Here is a 20,288-nt window from a genome sequence, read left to right as displayed (position 1 = left end):
ATCAGAAGTAACCAGTCTCTCCCCCAAGGGCACACAACTATTTTGGGTCACATGCGTGGCCATCATGGGTGCCATGAGACAGTGTGCTTTTCTTCTCTTCCTGTGCTGTAATTCTCTTAACTGAAACCCCCCTCCCCCACTCTCTCTCTCTCTCTCTCTCTCTCTCTCTCTCTCTCTCTCTCTCTCACACACACACACACACACACACACACACACACACACACACACACACACACACTCTCTCTGACTGACTCAAGGAGTCCTGCATACTCTTTATAATGATGGCTCTGGTTTCAGTTATATGCTGTCTTTCTTTCTTTCCTAAATTTTCCCGCATGTTTTCTGTCCATATACACACAATCCCCAAGAACCAAATTTACCTTCCATTTTTCTAAATTTAATAGTATTGCAGTCTACATGGTGGAGGTCACCAACATGGCATACATTCAATTATAAGCGCTATTTCATCCTCAACACTGTTTGCGGAATTGGAATACATAATGCCCCAAAAGCCAACACTATCCATTTGTGATGAGGCTTGTTGGGTAACCCTCCACGATGCAGGGATTGAACAGTTGGTACCAGCACTGTCAACTCCCTATGTGTGCCCCACTCCTGACCATGGTTGCCATGTCAGACAGCCAGTGCTATGAGCAGGTACTTCCTATGGCTAGAGCACCTATTGGAGGGGGTGGCACCATGGTGGAGGGGGGGGGGGGGTTGACTATGAAATAAATCAAGCTTTCTCACACTGGTATCAAAAGACCCCTAGTAGTTTTACTTGAATACCAGGACACTTTCAACTTGGAAAAATACAACCATAAGACATTTACTTCTCTGGTAATACCAAGGGAGAAAAGCTGACTTGAAAGATGAGGAGACACAAATGTCCCGTAATACGTGATATCAACTGAGCTGACCCAAAATATGTTCTTGGCAATGAAACAGCTATATTTGAACAGATTGAAGATGCATTAGGAGAAGTGACAGCAATTGTCAAAATTCGAAATGGCTTTATTGTAATTAAAATGGCTCCAGTCCTGTTGAGATCTGTCAATTTCTCTGAATTGGCATTAATAAAAGCCCATAATATACAATCCCAAATCCACAACTCCTGTGAATATAATTCTTTTCTGTTACTTGGTTGTCCCAAGATGCAGGTTCATTTTTTGTTTTTAACTTTATAAATAACAAACAAAATCTTTGCATAGTCTTTGGTTATTTGGTTTCATGTATAAACAAAAAAACTTATGGCTGCACAGAACTATCTTGCTGCATCATTGTTGTGAACTTCACATTAGGCAAAAGAAATACAGCACCATATTGAAAAATACGCACTGCACATCTGTAGCTGTCAGAGTTTGTGTGCTACATCTGTGATGATGTGCCTGGACTTCCCAAAACTGCCTCCCCCTTCACTTGATGGTGCTTCATTTATTCTGGTGGCTTGTAACACCATTCTCATGCCATCAGACAAGATCTGCAGTAGAAGTTTGTGTCTTATGAATAAAATTAAAGTTAATATAATTTTAAGCTATACTGATGGCAGTTGTACAGATACTTCAGTCCAGCTGAATGACATTTGTAAACAGTCACAAATTGTCATTTCCTTTTACATACAAATAGTGTTTATACAATATTGATTCAGCTTTAAAGGGAGCTGAAAGGGCTAAAAACATAAAAAACAAAAAGTAGAAGGAAAATGCCAAAATAAAAATCAAACAATTTTATTGTTGTATATATCAAACAGTTACTTACAAAATTGAAACTGAATTTTGTGTAGGAGAGGTATTAAGTGTGTTTTCGGTGCATTACAGAATTAATAGCTATTAAAAGCCAGCCGGTGTGGCAGAGCAGTTCTAGGCGCTACAGTCTAGAACCGTGTGACCGCTACGGTTGCAGCTTTGAATCCTGCCTCGAGCATGGATGTGTGTGATGTCCTTAGGTTAGTTAGGTTTAAGTAGTTCTAAGTTCTAGGGGACTGATGACCTCAGATGCTAACTCCCATAGTGCTCAGAGCCATTTTTTGAGCTATTAGAACATTGCCTTTTAAGTAAAACTAGTTGTCAGAATCGAGCTATTTTGACCTCGTGCTTTGACTGTAATACCTCAATTACTTCAAAAGGATTTGTAAAAAAGCATCAAAATTAAGAAGAGCAGTGCTGTGTTGCTGTCATGAGGCTTTGCAGGATTAATTCATGGAAGTTATCCTCCATGAAATCTGTTATATCACTGCAAATAACAGGTGATTCTGATGTCTAATATGGGGATAATTCCTAAAAGAGAAATCTAAAACGAAAACTTGAACCACACAAAGAAAGATGGTAAAGTAAATACAAGTAAACAGATATGGAAAGGGAAGGATAATTTCAAGCAATTGTATGTCTTGGCTGAAAGTGTTCTGTTACATAAAAACTAAATTTTATTACATAAAGTTTTGTGTTATGCTGATAAAGACATTTTAATCTCAAACAATCAATAAGGATCAGAAAGAATGGTCAGCTTGTGTCTTTCATTCTTGTGTGTGACTTGTCTGTAGCACTTAAACTTTCCACTGTTAATTCATAAGTGAAGAGAGGAAAAATGTCTAATGATCTCACTGCCAAATACAAAAGTTCAGAAATCCTTTTCTCAATACTTTTCACAACCCAGGGTGCTCTGTTACAGGGGGATATGAATCCCAGTGTCCTTTTCCTATTAAAAAATTTTTTTGACAGTTGCAATCTCCTACAGTGAGATCATGGATCACATAAATGTTGATAACAATAATGACTATTAACTTAAGTTGTTATAAGCTGTAAGTTGTTTGTTAAGAAAAGAAGCTAAATACTCATTTCCTCCCATTTGTCTCTTTTCTCGCCATATTCAGTTGAGGATTTGTTACTATCTGTATAATTTACCCTTAAAGATCTGGGACTCCTTGTATACCATGTTCTCTCCTGTATTCAGTCTTTCACAGCCCCTGTCTGCTCTGGCATGGCCATGTGTTTAGAAAACAGAGGTGCTGACTGTAACTGACTGACACTTGTGTGCTGTCTTTTACTATAAAGAAATGAAGTCTTATATTGCTTGCATTGTCAAATTCCATTTTTTGCACTATGCTTCGCTTGTTTTTAGAGTCTGTCTGTGCCATATTACCTCTGTCAATAAACATCAATGAAGAAGGCTGAGAGATCACATGTATTAAACAAGAAAGCCAGTAATAGTCATCAGACATCAAAAAGACAGAAAAGATGTTGCTGTTTGGACAGAAGAGATTGCAAACTTGCAAATCGGGTGAGTGCAGCCATCTTTCTCTGTCTTCATTGATGTTCTGAGCTATTTTTACTTTCTTGTTTATTAAGTACAATAGTCAATACTAACATTTCAAATTTCCTTTCTTATTGGTTTCCTTAAACCTGTAATTTTCAAATAGATTTAGACATATGTTAGAGCTAGGACCTTTTTTTTTTTTTTTTTTTAGAAACTGTTTTCATTTCACTTGCTATCTTATGTACGTCTTGTTTTTCAGTGTGTCAAGAATACAATAGCTGATGTCACTGAAAGTTGCACAGAAGTATCACAAGGTCAGTTGAATGTTACAGCAATTAGTTTGCCCTTGTTTATTTGTATATTTAGGCAAGATTAGGGCCTTCAGGCTCTTTTATGTCTGATCATGCTCCTTATTTTCTAACAATCTGCTAAATATTTCACTCTAGATGCCGATACTGTGGACACTGAAATTGGTACTGTCACTCAAACCTTCAGCTTTAATATTAAAAATGAAACTGTATTCAAAAATCGAAGTTCTGAACTTCAAAGAAGACTTGAAAGAAGAATGAAGATGGGAAGCAGAAAATCTGAACTTCCGATTTACCAGTTTAGGTATGCCCTGCTCCTCATTCCTCCACAACATGAATTTTGAATTGATAGGAATTGCATGTTACTTGGATATTTACTTCCTTAGTTTTGTACTTAAATGTAAAGTGAACTAAATTTCAGTAATATTGTACAGGGAACAGTTGTTAGAACTCCTGGAAAATAATAGAGTTCTCATAATCAGAGGAGAAACTGGCTGTGGGAAAAGTACTCAAGTTCCACAATTCATATTTGATGATTGGATTAAGAAAGGCCATGGATCTGAGTGTACTGTAGTTGTAACTGAACCAAGAAGAATTGCAGCAATCTCTCTTGCTGAAAGAGTTGCTGAAGAGAGAGATGAGCGGGTGAGTTAAGATGAATTGTGACAGCTGTTATGTACATACACTGATGGAAAAAAAGAACACAAAGGAGGAGTTGTGAGAGATAAACGAAAGTTGGTAGGCATGCTGAAATTTGAAAGAAATCATGCTCTCGTGGTTATCCCACACACTCTGACTGCAAATTTGTATGTCAATCTGGTGATTCAACCTGTTCTGTATTCTGGCCTAAGATGCAGGTGTTGGTGGTCGTGTGTGCATGAGGTGTGCTTGCTTGTGTGTGTGTGTGTGTGTGTGTGTGTGTGTGTGTGTGTGTGTGTGTGTGTGTGTTTACTGATGAAGGCTGTTGCCGAAAGCTTTATGATAGTGTCGTTTAATTGTGCCTGTCTGCAACTTGACTTGTCTTCTTTACAGTAAGTAGCAATCTATCTTTTTCTACATTGTTACATATATCTTTGATACTCCCAGTAGCAATACTCAAATTTCTATTAATCCAAAACTAATGACATGGTTTCCTTTAACCGTATTTCACTTCTCACAGTAGGGGCTGAAAACACCATCATCCACAATAATCACAATTCGGATACTGTTTCAAACTGTAGTAGATTGAACCCCACACTCTGTTGTGCTCCACAGATGATGTTTTATATTTTTGTCCAATATTTTTTCTCTGTGGGCAGTGTGACAGTCATGTTGATATTGTCATAATTTGTAACTAACTAGTTTTAGCCTTGCTTAATTTTGCTTTTGTGTTACATGTCTCACCGTACTAGCAGATCTACCTCACTCAGCTTTTCAGGTTAGATCTCAAAGTATAAACTTCTTAACATTAAGTCATAAGCATTTGACGCAAGTGGTCTCTTTGTAATTTCAAATACTAGAGAAAACTGAGATTTATACTCCTGCAGTGTTTCTCTGCTCTCATAATATTATTCTGAGGCATATTTTAACAACTTCTGTATCCAAACCATGTTTGCTTAGGCCCCTTTTAATGTGGTGCCTGTTTATGCTGATGGTTTGTATTGGGTACCATTATGTATGTTCCTGTCTAACACAATAATTATAATCAATGAGAAATCCATACTATCTTTCTCTGACTGACTTCTTTTATTAATGGGTGTGTCATGATAAAATCATAATAGAGCTACAATTCCTGTGGTTCATTAAGATATAATGACTAAAATAAAATACTGCATTGTGTAAACAATCGTACAAAGTGTACCTTAGACATACAGTAGAGAACCATTACATTCCTGTAATAATTGAATAATCCATTTGGAATCAATGTCTTGCATGCTCCTTTTGTGAGTGTGTTAGTATATTTTACTCTTAATTTGTGTGGATAAACACATAAATAGGCTCTATATGATCTGACTGCACACTATTTTCTATCTTGGATAATAGCAAATGGAGAAAACGGATTATAATAGTGAGTTGTTTACAGTTAGTTTTTATCCTAAAACTAGATGAAGTGCCCAGCATTGCCTAACATGTTTGACATCAGCCATCCAAAGTGATTGGCCCTGGCCTTGTTGAAACTCGTAGCGAATTCAAGCCGCCTGGGAAAATGCAATTGCTTTAAATCAAAGGCCATATTTGAATCACTGAAAACTAAATGCGACAAATGAATACGTCCTCAACTGTGGCATTAATAAAAATTGGGGTCTAGCCTTATACTTCTGACTTTTGCAAATATACGCCAATTTCAAACAAAATGTTTAGTTAGAACAATTAAATCATAGATTACACTTTGATTCCTTTTTAAATTACAAATTTACATCCATAATGCATTATGTACCGAAAACCTAACTGTAAAATATATTAGTTTGTTATTTAAATACACTTAATTTTCTGCAAGAAATATTTTGACTACAAAAACCCGTTCATATGCTTAATGAACAAGTATTTCACATATTTATTAATATTGTCAGCACATATGCCTACTTTATTCTCATCTGTAGGCATTCTGTCTAATGCAGTTTGAAATAGTCGTACTGAGTGATTGTACAGATGTAGTAGTCCTTGCAGATTTAAAACAATGTCTTGTTGCGTGACACGTATATTAGCAGATTCTTGATCAGCCTCTAATTTTTCATTGCCTGTGAAATAAACTTGTAGAAATTTTGGATTTTCACCTGGGAGGAAAAATCATCCAGTTTTGTGGCAGATTTGGCACTGTACCTTAAAATTAGTCATAAAACCATCTTCTTGCACTACACATGACACTCTGAAATACATGATTTGAAAACAAATTGTATGCCCTGATATTGTTCAGAAAATGCTTGGAATCTGTTGTACTACTACATAAGAAAGAAAACAGTGGCTCTGGAGGCTCATTAAGTGGCAACAGCTTCACTTTCTCATTGGAGCAACACACATCTAATGGTTCGCATTTATATTTCCTTGGCCAACAGTAGTTACATATGACATCAATCCATCCTGTTAAGAGTTTAGCATGATTAGAGTAATAGAGGTAAATGTAAATTCACAATTCTTGGTTATTGCTTTCTGCATCAGTCTCGTTGCACATGCATCTCTCTTTCCTCCGAAGTTTCCCTTTCCCTAGTTGTAGCTGCTGTTTTATGTTCATAGTGTAGTTGAAGCTCCCATTCACATGATTCAGATGCCCGGATATTGTTGTCTTTTAGCTACAGGGTTTTTCTAACCAATACACTTTTTCTTCGGTGGCTTGTTGATAGGTGTGAATTGATATCTACCTTGCGTAAACTTAAACAAATTAGCACGTAAAGTACTAAAAATTTGCAGAAATGAAGCAAGGTATATCTACATCTATGCGACTAGTCTGCTATTCACAATAAAGTGCCTAGTAGAGGGTTCAGTGAACCACCTTCAAGCTGTCTCTGTACCGTTCCACTCTTGAATGGTGCGCAGGAAAAAAGAGCACTTAAATTTTTCTGTGTGAGCCCTGACTTCTCATATGTTATCATGATGATTATTTCTCCCTATGTAAGTTGGTGCCAACAGAATGTTTTTGCAATCAGAGGAGAAAATCCCGTCGCAATGAAAAATGCCTTTGTTTTAATGATTGCCACTCCAATTCACGTATCATGTCAGTGACACTATCTCCCCTACTTCGCAATAATACAAAATGAGCTACCCTTCTTTGTACTTTTTCGATGTCATCAGTCAGTTCTACTTGATGTGGATCCCACACTGCACAGCAGTACTCCAGAATAGGGAAGACAAGTGTGGTGTAAGCAGTCTCTTTAGTAGACCTGTTGCACGTTCTAAGTGTTCTGCCAATGAATTGCAGTCTGGTTTGCTCTACCCACAATGTTATCTATGCGATCATTCCAATTAAGGTTATTTGTAATTGTAATCCCTAAGTATTTAGTTGAATTTACAGCCTTCAGATTTGTGTGTCTTATCACGTAATCGAAATTTAGTGGATTTCTTTTAGTACTCTTGTGAATAACTTCACACTTTTCTTTATTCAGAGTCAATTGCCACTTTTCATACCATACAAATATCTTATCTAAATCATTTTGCAATTTGTTTTGGTCATCTTATGACTTTACAAGACAGTAAATGACAGCATCATCTTTAAACAATCTAAGACAGCTACTCAGATTGTCTCCTATGTCGATAATATAGATCAGGAACAATAGAGAGCCTATAACACTTCCTTGGGAACACCGGATATTACTTATGTTTTACTCGATGACTTTCTGTCTATTGCTACGGACTATGACCTTCCTGACAGGAAATCACGAATCCAGTCACACAACTGAGGCAATATTCCATAGGCACCCAGTTTGGTTAGAAGACGCTTGCGAGGAACGGTGTCAAAAGTCTTCCGGAAATCTAAAAATATGGAATCAATTTGACATCCCCTGTCAATAGCACTCATTACTTCATGAGTATAAAAAGCTAGTTGTGTTACGCAAGAATATGTTCTGAACCCGTGCCGACTGTGTGTCAGTAAATCATTTTCTTCAAGGTACTTCATAATGTTTGAATATAGTATATGATCCAAAACCATATTGCAAATAGGCGTTAGCGATATGGGCCTGTAAGTCAATGGATTACTCCTCCTACCCTTTTTGGGTATTGGTGTGACTTGAGCAATTTTCCAGTCTTTAGGTATAGATCTTTCTGTGAGCGAGCGGTTTTATGTAATTGCTAAATATGGAGCTATTGTATTAGCATACTCTGAGAGGAACCTGACTGGTATACAATCTAGACTGGAAGCCTTGCCTTTATTAAGTGATTTAAGCTGCTTTGCAATACTGAGGATATCTGCTTCTATGTTTCTCATCTTGGCAGTTATTTTTGATTGGAATTCAGGAATATTTACTTAGTCTTCCTTGGTGAAGGAGTTTGAGAAAACTGTGTTTAATAACTCTGCTTTAGTGGCACTGTCATCAATGACTTCACCATTGTTATTGCGCAGTGAAGGTATTGATTGCGCCTTACCACTGGTGTGCTTTATGTATGACAAGAATCTCTTTGGGTTTTCTGCCAAATAACGTAACTGGTAGATGGTAATCCGAGGTAACAGCCATGCTTCCTAATGACCACACTAACCAACAGTCTAATATAAAATGGTAGTGTAAATAACTTTTACACTTTTGCTTCCAGAGAAAGGCAAGTTGTGCATTATCAGTATTTGATAAACAGAATTTTGCAGGAGAGCTTCTGTAAAGTTTGGAAGGTAGGAGGCGAGGTACTGGTGGAAGTAAAGCTGTGAGGACGGGGCCGTGAGTCGTGCTTGGGTAGGTCAGTTGGTAGAGCACTTGCCCGCGAAAGGCAAGGGTCCCGAGTTAGTCTCGGTCCGGCACACAGTTTTAATCTGCCAGGAAGTTCCAGAATTTAGATATTTCAGTTAAATTTCTGTGAGAAGTAAATGATTTTCTGTTAGATTTTTGATGCATTTCGCCTAACAAATTTTCACAAACTTTATAGTTTCCTTGTGTGGAAGATGATTAGTTGTGCCATATGTTGTTACATTTCATGATAAGTATCTCATTGTGTTTCAGCTCTGTTTTCACTGTTTCAAGTAGGGCTGTGTTTGAGGATGACTTGAACTGGTCAAACAGTTTACATCAAAGTGCAGGAAATTTGATCGGCCTGTGGTCTGGTGACATTTGTTGGTGCTGTATCTATGACCTGCCTTAGCATTTATGAGACACTGGATTTTAATAATAAGAATAATGGTGAAACAGAGACTAAAATATTGTCTAGAGTGTGTGTCACGTGAAACAATGGCAACAAATCAATAAATAATAATTTGCATTCATGTTTCTGTAAAAAAAATTTTACCTTTTACTCATCCCGCAATCTCTTGCTGTCTGATGGTACTTTCTCAAAGATGGGTAATGCCACTGTAATTTATTCGAGAGATTGGAATTATAGTCAGTTAACCACGATATATTTCGTTTGTTAGGCATCAGATAAGTAATGCTTATGTCTTGATGTGTTGAGGCTTATAAAATGTGTGTATTTGTTCAGACTAAGAGTGCTGTCTTTTACAACTCTGAACATTTGTGTCGGCAAATTAGATTTTTACTTTGTAGGTAATTCAATCTCGACTTCATCTTCATAGCATTTGGCTCCTGTGCTGGAAATCTGTCAACTGAGAAATGGTGTCAACTTTCTACTAAATAATAGAAAATATTACTTCTTAGAACTGTTACAGTGCATGTTCTGTTACAGTTAGTTGATATGAAGGAATACGGCATTTATATAGTTAATGTTCATACATTCAGCATGATAGTACATGAACTATATCTGACATTTGAATGAATAGAATGATTTAACAGATGACTCGTAGTCTTCTGTTTGCCGTGACATGACCTGAATTGTCAAGGTGCATTCTTTAATTGGTTGTGTGCCCCATTTCTCCAAGACAGGATTTCAAAACACAGAATAAAAACCCAATGCCCAACAGATACCACAGCTTGCGGTTATGCTGTATTTTGCCATCCCACATTGAAAGTGTGGAGCATACATCAATATCAGTTCAGATGCAAAAATGCAATGACAGAACATCCAGTTTACATTGCAAACCAGGTAACTATATAATGTTTGCAACCATCATGATCATCATTCTTCAGCTAGGAAGACTTTACAGAAGCTGCACCACATTTCTTCTTCCTTAAAAGAAAGATGTCACTACAAGTATTACAGTCATAAGGAAATAGCTATGAATTAACATCTGTGTGTTTGGAAGACATCACTTTTAAATTACTGTATTAACTTTATAGCTAAGTGGTAAATAAAGTGGTAAATAATTTATTTATTCCCAATGGAAATCAAGAAGATATCAGTTTCCTTAATGATTTTAATTTGGCTAACAGAAACTCCTTGGCTATTTTTTTTTAAAGTAACCACTTACGTAATTCATTTTTAAGGTCTTTAGGTATGGTAAAACCATAAATATGTTGATAAAAGCTGCGTAAATATTACTTCTATTCACCTACACCTGTAGCCTGTTCTCAAATTCTCTTGGTATGTCAAAATACGTATGAGCTTGATCATCCATATTGTAGTTACGCTAGACATTGTGTGCGTTTCTAAACTCATTCATTAACTATCTTCAGAATTGTTTCAGATCCATTCATATTATTCAGTACACACAAAATATTACCAAATTCCTTTGTATAAAAACATCTGGCAATTATTGTTACTACCAGCCTTTAGAAAATTGCACAAAACTGCATAAATCCTTAAAGATTTTATGTAGTAGATTTGTTGTTGTTGTGGTCTTCAGTCCTGAGACTGGTTTGATGCAGCTCTCCATGCTACTCTATCCTGTGCAAGCTTTTTCATCTCCCAGTACCTACTGCAACCTACATCCTTCTGAATCTGCTTAGTGTATTCATTTCTTGGTCTCCCTCTATGATTTTTACCCTCCACACTGCCCTCCAATACTAAATTGGTGATCCCTTGATGCCTCAGAACATGTCCTACCAACCGATCCCTTCTTCTGGTCAAGTTGTGCCACAAACTTCTCTTCTCCCCAATCCTATTCAATACTTCCTCATTAGTTATGTGATCTACCCATCTAATCTTCAGCATTCTTCTGTAGCACCACATTTCGAAAGCTTCTATTCTCTTCTTGTCCAAACTATTTATCGTCCATGTTTCACTTCCATACGTGGCTACACTCCATACAAATACTTTCAGAAATGACTTCCTGACACTTAAATCAATACTGGATGTTAACAAATTTCTCTTCTTCAGAAACGCTTTCCTTGCCATTGCCAGCCTACATTTTATATCCTCTCTACTTCGACCATCATCAGTTATTTTGCTCCCCAAATAGCAAAACTCCTTTACTACTTTAAGTGTCTCATTTCCTACTCTAATTCCCTCAGCATCACCCGACTTAATTAGACTACATTCCATTATCCTTGTTTTGCTTTTGTTGATGTTCATCTTATATCCTCCTTTCAAGACACTGTCCATTCCATTCAACTGCTCTCCCAAGTCCTTTGCTGTCTCTGACAGAATTACAATGTCATCGGCGAACCTCAAAGTTTTTATTTCTTCTCCATGAATTTTAATACCTACTCCGAATTTTTCTTTTGTTTCCTTTACTGCTTGCTCAATATACAGATTGAACAACATCGGGGAGAGGCTACAACCCTGTCTTACTCCCTTCCCAACCACTGCTTCCCTTTCATGTCCCTCGACTCTTATAATTGCCATCTGGTTTCTGTACAAATTGTAAATAGCCTTTCGCTCCCTGTATTTTACCCCTGCCACCTTTAGAATTTGAAAGAGAGTATTCCAGTCAACATTGTCAAAAGCTTTCTCTAAGTCTACAAATGCTAGAAACATAGGTTTGCCTTTCCTTAATCTTTCTTCTAAGATAAGTCGTAAGGTCAGTATTGCCTCACGTGTTCCAGTGTTTCTACGGAATCCAAACTGATCTTCCCCGAGGTTGGCTTCTACTAGATATACGAAATCCTTTATAAGATACACCAAAGCATACTTACAAAATGTGTATCAATAGATTGACACAATCATTGTTATGTTATGTATCAGTGTTTCATTTCTGGATTTTTTTCTTTACTTAGATTAGAGATTAGATTAGATTAATACTTGTTCCATAGATCATGAATACGACACTTTGTAATGATGTGGAACGTGTCAGGTTAATAAAAGATGTCTGTACAAGATATTACATTACACAAAATATTGCATGACACTAATGTTTAAGTTGTTGTTGTTTTTTTTTTTCTCCCCCCCCCTTAATTTATATCTAAAAATTTCAGCCAATGAGTAGAAGGAGTTGTCATCTAGAAATTCTTTTATTTTCTAATGTTAGTTGGCTATCTGTCAGGCTTTTGATGCTGTTTGGTGGGTGACCAAAGACTTTTGTGGCAGCATAATTTACCCCTTTCTGTGCCAAAGTCAGATTTAACCCTGCATAGTGAATATCATCCTTTGTCCTGGTGTTATAGCTATGCACACTGCTATTACTTTTGAACTGGGTTGGATTATTAACAATAAATTTCATAAGTGAATATATATACTGTGAGGTTACTGTGAGGATCCCTAGATCCTTAAATAGATTTCTGCAGGATGACCGTGGGTGGGCTCCAGCAATTATTCTGATTACACATTTTTGAGCAATGAATACTTTTCTACTCAACGATGAATTACCCCAGATTATGATGCCATACAAAAGCAGTGAATGAAAGATGGCATAGTAAGCTAATTTACTGAGATTCTTATCACCAAAATTTGCAATAACCCTAATAGCATACGTAGCTGAACTCAGACGTTTCAGCAGACCATCAATGTGTTGCTTCCAGTTTAACCTCTCATCAATGGACACACCTAAAAATATTGAAAATTCTACCTTAGCTACAGACTTCTGTTCAAAGTCTATCTTTATTACTGGAGTTGTGCCATTTACTGTGCGGAACTGTATATACTGTGTTCTGTCAAAATTTAAAGAGAGTCAGTTTGCTGAGAACCACTGAATAATTTTGTTAAAAACATAATTTACAATTACGTCACTTAGTTCTTGGTTTTTGGATGTTATTACTATACTTGTATCATCAGCAAAAAGAACTAACTTTGCATCTTCATCAATGTCGAATGGTAAGTCATTAATGTATACAGGGTGTATATGACCCGGGACAACCGGGAGATCCGGGAAAATCCCCGGGAATTTTTTCATCTGGGAGAAAACCGGGAAAAACCCGGGAATTTTTCATTGTTTTAGTTTCAGTTAAATTTTTGTAACTTTGACTGGTAAGAACCAATACTCTGACAAAGAATATTACTGTATCTCGCTACTGCAGAATAATACTACAGCAATAAGAAACAAACGAGAGAAAAAGAAACGAAAATAAAATTTAAGTTGCAAAGGAAATTCACAATATACAACAACAAAACACAGTGCTCTTACAAGCGTCTGCCAACAGCAAAATGTGTCAAAGCCTTTAGGAAGACTATGCAATGATTCATAACAACAAATTGCCTCCAATGGGTGTGACGTCACAACTTTACATTAGATTCGTTTGAGGGGTTGCGAGCGAACTTATCCGAATGTGCGGTTGTCTCGTATGAGTAATACCTTCTCCTGCTTCTCGCTGCAGAAGTGTGGCAGTTAGCTGTATAAGCAATAGCAGGAAGCAGCCAGATGATATCCGGAAAAATTTTACTGGTGCGCTTAAGCTGCCAGATTCACGTATGCGCAACAAACCCGGAACTAGGGGGTGGGGGGAAACCGGGTTATCTGCCCTGGGCGATAGTTTCAGGGGGGGGGGGGGGGGGGGGGGGGGGGACCTTGTTTCACAAAGCCCCTAGCACCCAGTGCACGTTGGTCTATAGATTTCTCATATGATTTTGAACGCACCCCTGTTGGTTTTTGAACATTTTTGAACAAATTCTAAGTCGATTTCTGAAAGAATCATAAGTTGAATTTTGAATGCGTGCATAGTGTACGTGGTGTCTCTGCCAAGGGAATCCCCGTCGCACATAGAAATAAACTTTCATGCAGACAAATGGGGACGGGCCTATACGAGCTGAGCTGAATAAAGCCGAACGGATGAATGCCAGTCGCTATTTATGTGGTTGACTGGGTTTGCAAATGATCAGCGTTGTTATAACTACTAGCGAATTCCATAGATTCTGACTACCAGAGTGTAAAAAAAAGACTAACAGGAATAACAGGCAACAAAGATTGTGTATTGTCTCCTCCATGTGTCCAAGAAAACGAAATTTTGACAGAAAATTTTTGGCCAGACCACTACACTGCTAAGGGCCAGTTATACAGTCCCCGGCTAGCAGCTGCTAATGTTCTATTCTAGGAGTAGCGTGGAAAACGCGTTGTACGAACACTTAATAACACCCAACCGGATAACTAAACCGGTGACAAAATTAGCCAGAGAATAAGTTTTGACACTGGCAGGTATAGTTACAAGATTAGTGATAAGATTGTTTGTTAGAACGTGGAAGGAGAAGAAACAGGGACTCTCACAAATTAGGGAGAATATGACGATTCGAAATTTATTTAAAAATTTAGTACTACTACTTTTCGATCTCATGCTTCAGAAGCTAGAGAGTATGAATGAAATGTGAAACTATTTCCTAACACACAACTTTTTGCTTGTAGTAGGCCTAAAAGGCATTTGATATTGGTACTTCATGAATTATATTCCGTCGTGTTATAAAAATGACCATTTACGCCAAAACAGTCTCGTTTATTTGGTGTGTGTAACAACTGCTGCAATATTGGGCAGGCCTATTTCATTTTATATAGCAGTGATAAAATACACGTAATCAGATCGAGAAACCACACCAGTCTTGGGTACAATTTGTATTAACAGCTTTTCTAGTATTAGACAACTACATTTCATTTTTTCATGTAGCAAAACGTTGACGAACTTTGATGAGGCAGTAGATTCTTTCCCAGAAAGGAAAGTACGCCATATAAAGCTGTGGCAAGATTAGAGAGAAAAGAAGCTAGGACTTAACGATTGAAGAAACGTGTACTGTCTTGCTTGTCTCTTGTCTTTACTCATTTTATGTATCCTATATTTAATTTTATGTCACACAAATCAGCAAGTTATTAGCTAATAGGCAGTAAAGACTGCAAATTATCTGAAAAGTTCTTCTTATGCCGGTTACAAATAATCCAAACTAGTATTAATTCAGAGATTTTTTTTAAAGAGGCGCAGGGTGTCAGTAAGAGGCGCAGGGTGTCAGTAAGAGGCGCAGGGTGTCAGTAAGAGGCGCAGGGTGTCAGTAAGAGGCGCAGGGTGTCAGTAAGAGGCGCAGGGTGTCAGTAAGAGGCGCAGGGTGTCAGTAAGAGGCGCAGGGTGTCAGTAAGAGGCGCAGGGTGTCAGTAAGAGGCGCAGGGTGTCAATAAGAGGCGCAGGGTGTCAATAAGAGGCGCAGGGTGTCAATAAGAGGCGCAGGGTGTCAATAAGAGGCGCAGGGTGTCAATAAGAGGCGCAGGGTGTCAATAAGAGGCGCAGGGTGTCAATAAGAGGCGCAGGGTGTCAATAAGAGGCGCAGGGCGTCAATAAGAGGCGCAGGGCGTCAATAAGAGGCGCAGGGCGTCAATAAGAGGCGCAGGGCGTCAATAAGAGGCGCAGGGCATCAAACTGGCCGACTGGGAGCAAGACAGGCACCACAGGACATTTTAATTTCCACTGGCGTGAATATAGTTTGATGGCACCCATTCCATTACAAAATATTACATGTTTGAATTCCACAGAGCGCAATACGAGAGATGTGCCATGGAAGAATGCTGTGTAGAGAGGCGTGGCACTGTATCAGACTCTTCAGAATGATGTGTGCTACAAAATGAAGATATTTTTGAAAAGTCGATTTTTAAAATTTTGGTATCCTACCTGAATGCTCAAGGGAGGGGGGAGCGCAACTATCAAATATTGCCCCGGTTCGGAAATATCCTAGATCCGGACCTGATTTACAGAGCACTGTGAGTTGTAGTGGGAGGTGGTAGTCTCCATGTGACACGTCTTTACGTTAACGTTAAGTGAGTTTGCTGTTCCCTCTTCGTTTATTGCTCTCACTTCAAATCAAGACAAAACGGATTTCTGTGGCCAGGAGCTATCAAGTGAATTAAATTACATTCACATAATTACGGAAGGCTAAAATATATTATTAGTTTCAGATTTTATTTCGTTTCCACCTTTCTGAAAATCAAGCGTTAATCGCCTTGCAGAATAATGAAGTTATTTTTGTCGGTTTGTTAAAGAAATTTGACTTTTACTAATAATTTCTGCTGAGGCAGTCAATTTATTTGAAACTAAGTGTTTAATTCCACACTATTGGCTAGATTCAACTGTTCGCTGCATTTCCAGTACACGTTTTCATCTTCTAGCACGTATGGCATTATGCCTTAATAAAGAACCATGAGATAATACAGTACAGGTACTCAAAGAAAATTTACATCTGAATCTGGACATACGAATGTGCACCTTAAGCCGAATGATGCATTTTAGTATAGTTCACAAAATCCCCATGCTCTTGGAGTGTCCTCTAATGTCTTGTTTCTTTTATGACATAATGTAAGATCTTTTAATGTTTTACGCGTACGAATGTACGGGTTTCCTGCGTCACCGTAGCTGCGCAAGCGCTGCGGCATCTGTTATTTGGCACGCTGTGGCAACTGCTGAAACGATTCTAACAGGTCGCGGGAAGATATTGCGAATGGTTGTTTGGAAAGCGTTACTTTCAACGTAAATTTCCTTTCATGCAAGATGAACTCTGTGCGCGCAAATGTCCGATGATTTTCTTAAATCACAGAGCATTTGACTCTCATTCAAAAATCAAATGTTTGAGGGCGACCATGTAGGATATTTTCGAGCCCAGAAGATCAGACATTTATGTCGTTGTTAAAAAATTTACTGGCACATTTTTGTGATGTATCTTTAAAGTGTAACATGCGCAGAAAAGATCATTATGTGTTAAAGCTTAGCTTCTCTTGCAGGTTATTAATCTTAGTGACCAATATTAAATGTAAAAGCTTTTCTTTTCTTGTCGCTACATTATGTATATATGTATATTAATTTAAACCATTACCTTTTCCTATTTGTGTGTTCGTGCTACTTTACAGTGATGTTGCTACTGGCTGACTACACCACGTGTCCTATGATCTGAATATCCGCTGTCATCGGCTGGCGAGATCACTTGACATGAGCTACAACTGGCTTACAAAAGCGCATCGCAATCTCGATTTCAATCCTTCGGAAAATAACATGCGGTGTTTGGTGGAATAGGAAAATATGCAGTGTACATGTTGCTGCACATCAGACATCTTTCTAAAACGTGTTTTTTCCTCTGAGTTTCGTTTTTCAAAGTGCCGGGAACTTCTACACTGGTGTATAAAACCACAATCATTTAAAGGGTTGATAAGTTTTACAGTTTCGAGGTAATGTATACTGTTACTTAACACGGAAAAAAATGTATTCTCATCCGGGAGAAAGTGTGTTTTTAACCAGGAAATCCGGGATATTTTTTTTTTTTTTTTTTTTCGTCGTCCACGTATACACCCTGTGTACATCAAGAACAGTAAAGGACCTAAGACCAAACCCTGTGGGACCCCGTACTTGATAGCCCCCCTGTTTGAGGAATCAGCTGTTGTTTTAACATTACATGAACCACTTATTTCAACTTTCTGCATTCTTCCAGTTAAGTATGAATTAAACCATTTGTGCACTGCCCCACTCAAACTATAATGATTTAGCTTATCTAAAAGAATTCCATGATTTACACAATCAAAGGCCTTTGAGAGATCACAAAAAATACCAATGGGTGATGTCCGGTTATTCAGAGCATTTAATATTTGATCAGTGAAAGTGTATATAGCATTTTCTGTTGAAAAGCCTTTCTGAAAACCAAACTGACATTTTGTTGGTACTTTATTTTTACAAATATGGGAGGCTGCTCTTGAATACATTACTTTCTCAAAAATTTTTGATAGAGCTGTCAGAAGAGCGATTGGGCGGTAGTTGTTGACATCCGACGTATCCCCCTTTTTATGCAATGGTTTTACAATGGCATATTTCAATCTATTGGGGAAAACACCCTGCTCCAAAGAGCTATTACATACGTGGCTGAGAATCCTACTTATCTGTGGGGAACAAGCTTTAAGTACCTTGCTGGAAATGCCATCACTTTTCAGTGAGTTTATTATTTTACTAATTTCAGAGGGAGAGGTTGGTGGAATTACAGTTGTTTCAAACTCCACAGGTATGGCCTCTTCTATTAGTAGCCTTGCCTCTTCTAGTGAAGATCTAGATCCTATTTTCTCCACAACATTTAAAAAATGATTATTGAAAATATTTTCAATTTCTGATTGTTTGTTAGTACACTTGTCATTCAGTTTTATGGCACTGAAGTCTTCCTGTGCTCTTGGTTGCCCTGTTTCCCTTTCAATAATATTCCAAATTGCTTTAATTTTATTATCAGAGTTACTGACCTCGGACATGATACTCATGCTTCTGGACTTTTTAATAACTTTTCTTAGTACCGCACAATAGTTTTTATGATGTTGAACAATTTCGGGGTCAGTACTCCCTCTTGCTGTTAGATACAGTTCTCTTTTACGGTTGCAAGATATTCTTATTCCTTTAGTTAGCCAAGGTTTTTTATATGTTTTCTCGGAATTATGTTTAACTATTTTCTTGGGAAAACAATTTTCAAATACCCTTAAAAATGTATCGTGAAATAAGTTATATTTCAAGTTTGCATTGGGTTCCTTATACACTTCATCCCAGTCTAGCTGCTGCAGGCTTTCCCTAAAGTTTGCAATATTTATATTGTTAATTAAACGCACTGCTTTGAAAGTCTGATTTGATATACTGCATGGAGCTATGTCATGTACTGTAACTAGCTGTGCACCGTGATCTGAAAGACCATTCTCAACAGGATAAGCATTTATGTCCTTAAACTTATCTTGGTCTATAAAAAAGTTATCTATCAATGTACTGCTGTTCTTTGTTATCTGAGTAGGAAAATCAATGACGGAACTCAAATTGAAAGAACTGAGTAATACTACAAGGTCATTCTTCCTATTACACTCTTTCAGGGAATCTACATTGAAATCCCCACAAATGATAATTTGCTTCCCCCTGTCTGACAGATAGCACAACAAAAGCATCCAAGTTTTCTAGAAATAGCTGGAAATTCCCTGTGGGGGACCTATACACTGTTACAAATATGAAAGTGCCATCATTTAGTTTAAGTTCAGTGGCACATGCTTCCATATGTTGCTCTACACAAAATTTTTTAGTTTCTAAATTTTTTACACTGTGGAAGCTTTTGACATATATGGCAACTCCTCCTCTCATCATATTATCTCTACTTACATGTGCAGCTAATTTGTACCCATTGATGCTAACCTTTTGCATATCAGTGACAATGTGATGCTCACAGGCATACTACATCTATTACATTCTCAGTTTCTATATCTTCTAAACAAAGCAGAAGCTCATCAATTTTATTCTTCAATCCCCCAATATTTTGATGAAATATACCAACATTATTTTTCACTTTGCTTTTGTATCTTGTTAAAAAAGTTCATCTTTAGTACTTGCCTGGCTGAGTTTCCCACAGGACACTGCTCTTACACTAAAAGAGTTTCCACCATGAGATGTAGTTCCTCCCCCCTTTAAATTTCCTGCTATCAGCCCAGCCAGTTTACCCTTCCCTTTATTGTTGAGGTGTAGGCCATGTCTAGTATAGTCCCACCTACAGAGTGAATCAACAGGAACCACACCAATGTGTGACCCTGCACCAGATCCAAGTAGCCGTTCCAACTCCTAATTAACTCTCCTGACAGAAGAGCTCAAATGAGGTCGGTCGTGGCGCTCCAGAACCGACACAAACCCAACACTGGTATGACTCGATGTTGATGCAATCTTTGCCAGGTCACACTCTATGCTGTACCCCGGATCTCTGTCAATACTGTTGCCCGGCCCACCCACAATAACCACGGTACCTTCCTTAGTAAAGCCTCTACATAGTGAACCTAAATCCTCTGTAACCTGCCCCAGTCCAGCACTAGGTTTGAAAAAACTTGTGACCTGGTATTCTGACCCTAATTCATCCTGCAGAAGTTGGCCCACACCCCTAGCATGCGGACTACCTAGCAAC

The 20,288-nt window shown here is 37.9% G+C and overlaps 1 protein-coding gene across 1 annotated transcript in view; it reads left to right on the top strand.

Annotated features, from left to right (window-relative positions):
* Positions 1 to 20,288, top strand: part of LOC124798977 (ATP-dependent RNA helicase DHX30-like) — a 310,021-nt gene that overhangs the window by 76,425 nt on the left and 213,308 nt on the right. The window contains exons 5-7 of the mRNA XM_047262513.1: positions 3,512 to 3,566; positions 3,699 to 3,864; positions 3,995 to 4,205. Of these exons, the coding sequence (XP_047118469.1) occupies positions 3,512 to 3,566; positions 3,699 to 3,864; positions 3,995 to 4,205 (432 nt within the window). The remainder of the gene's footprint in view (positions 1 to 3,511; positions 3,567 to 3,698; positions 3,865 to 3,994; positions 4,206 to 20,288) is intronic.

The sequence above is a fragment of the Schistocerca piceifrons genome, chromosome 5 (genome assembly GCF_021461385.2).
Source record: "Schistocerca piceifrons isolate TAMUIC-IGC-003096 chromosome 5, iqSchPice1.1, whole genome shotgun sequence".
NCBI classification, from domain to species: Eukaryota; Metazoa; Arthropoda; class Insecta; order Orthoptera; family Acrididae; genus Schistocerca; species Schistocerca piceifrons.
Note: the sequence above shows the minus strand (reverse complement) of the source record. Positions and strands in the feature narration are given on the sequence as shown.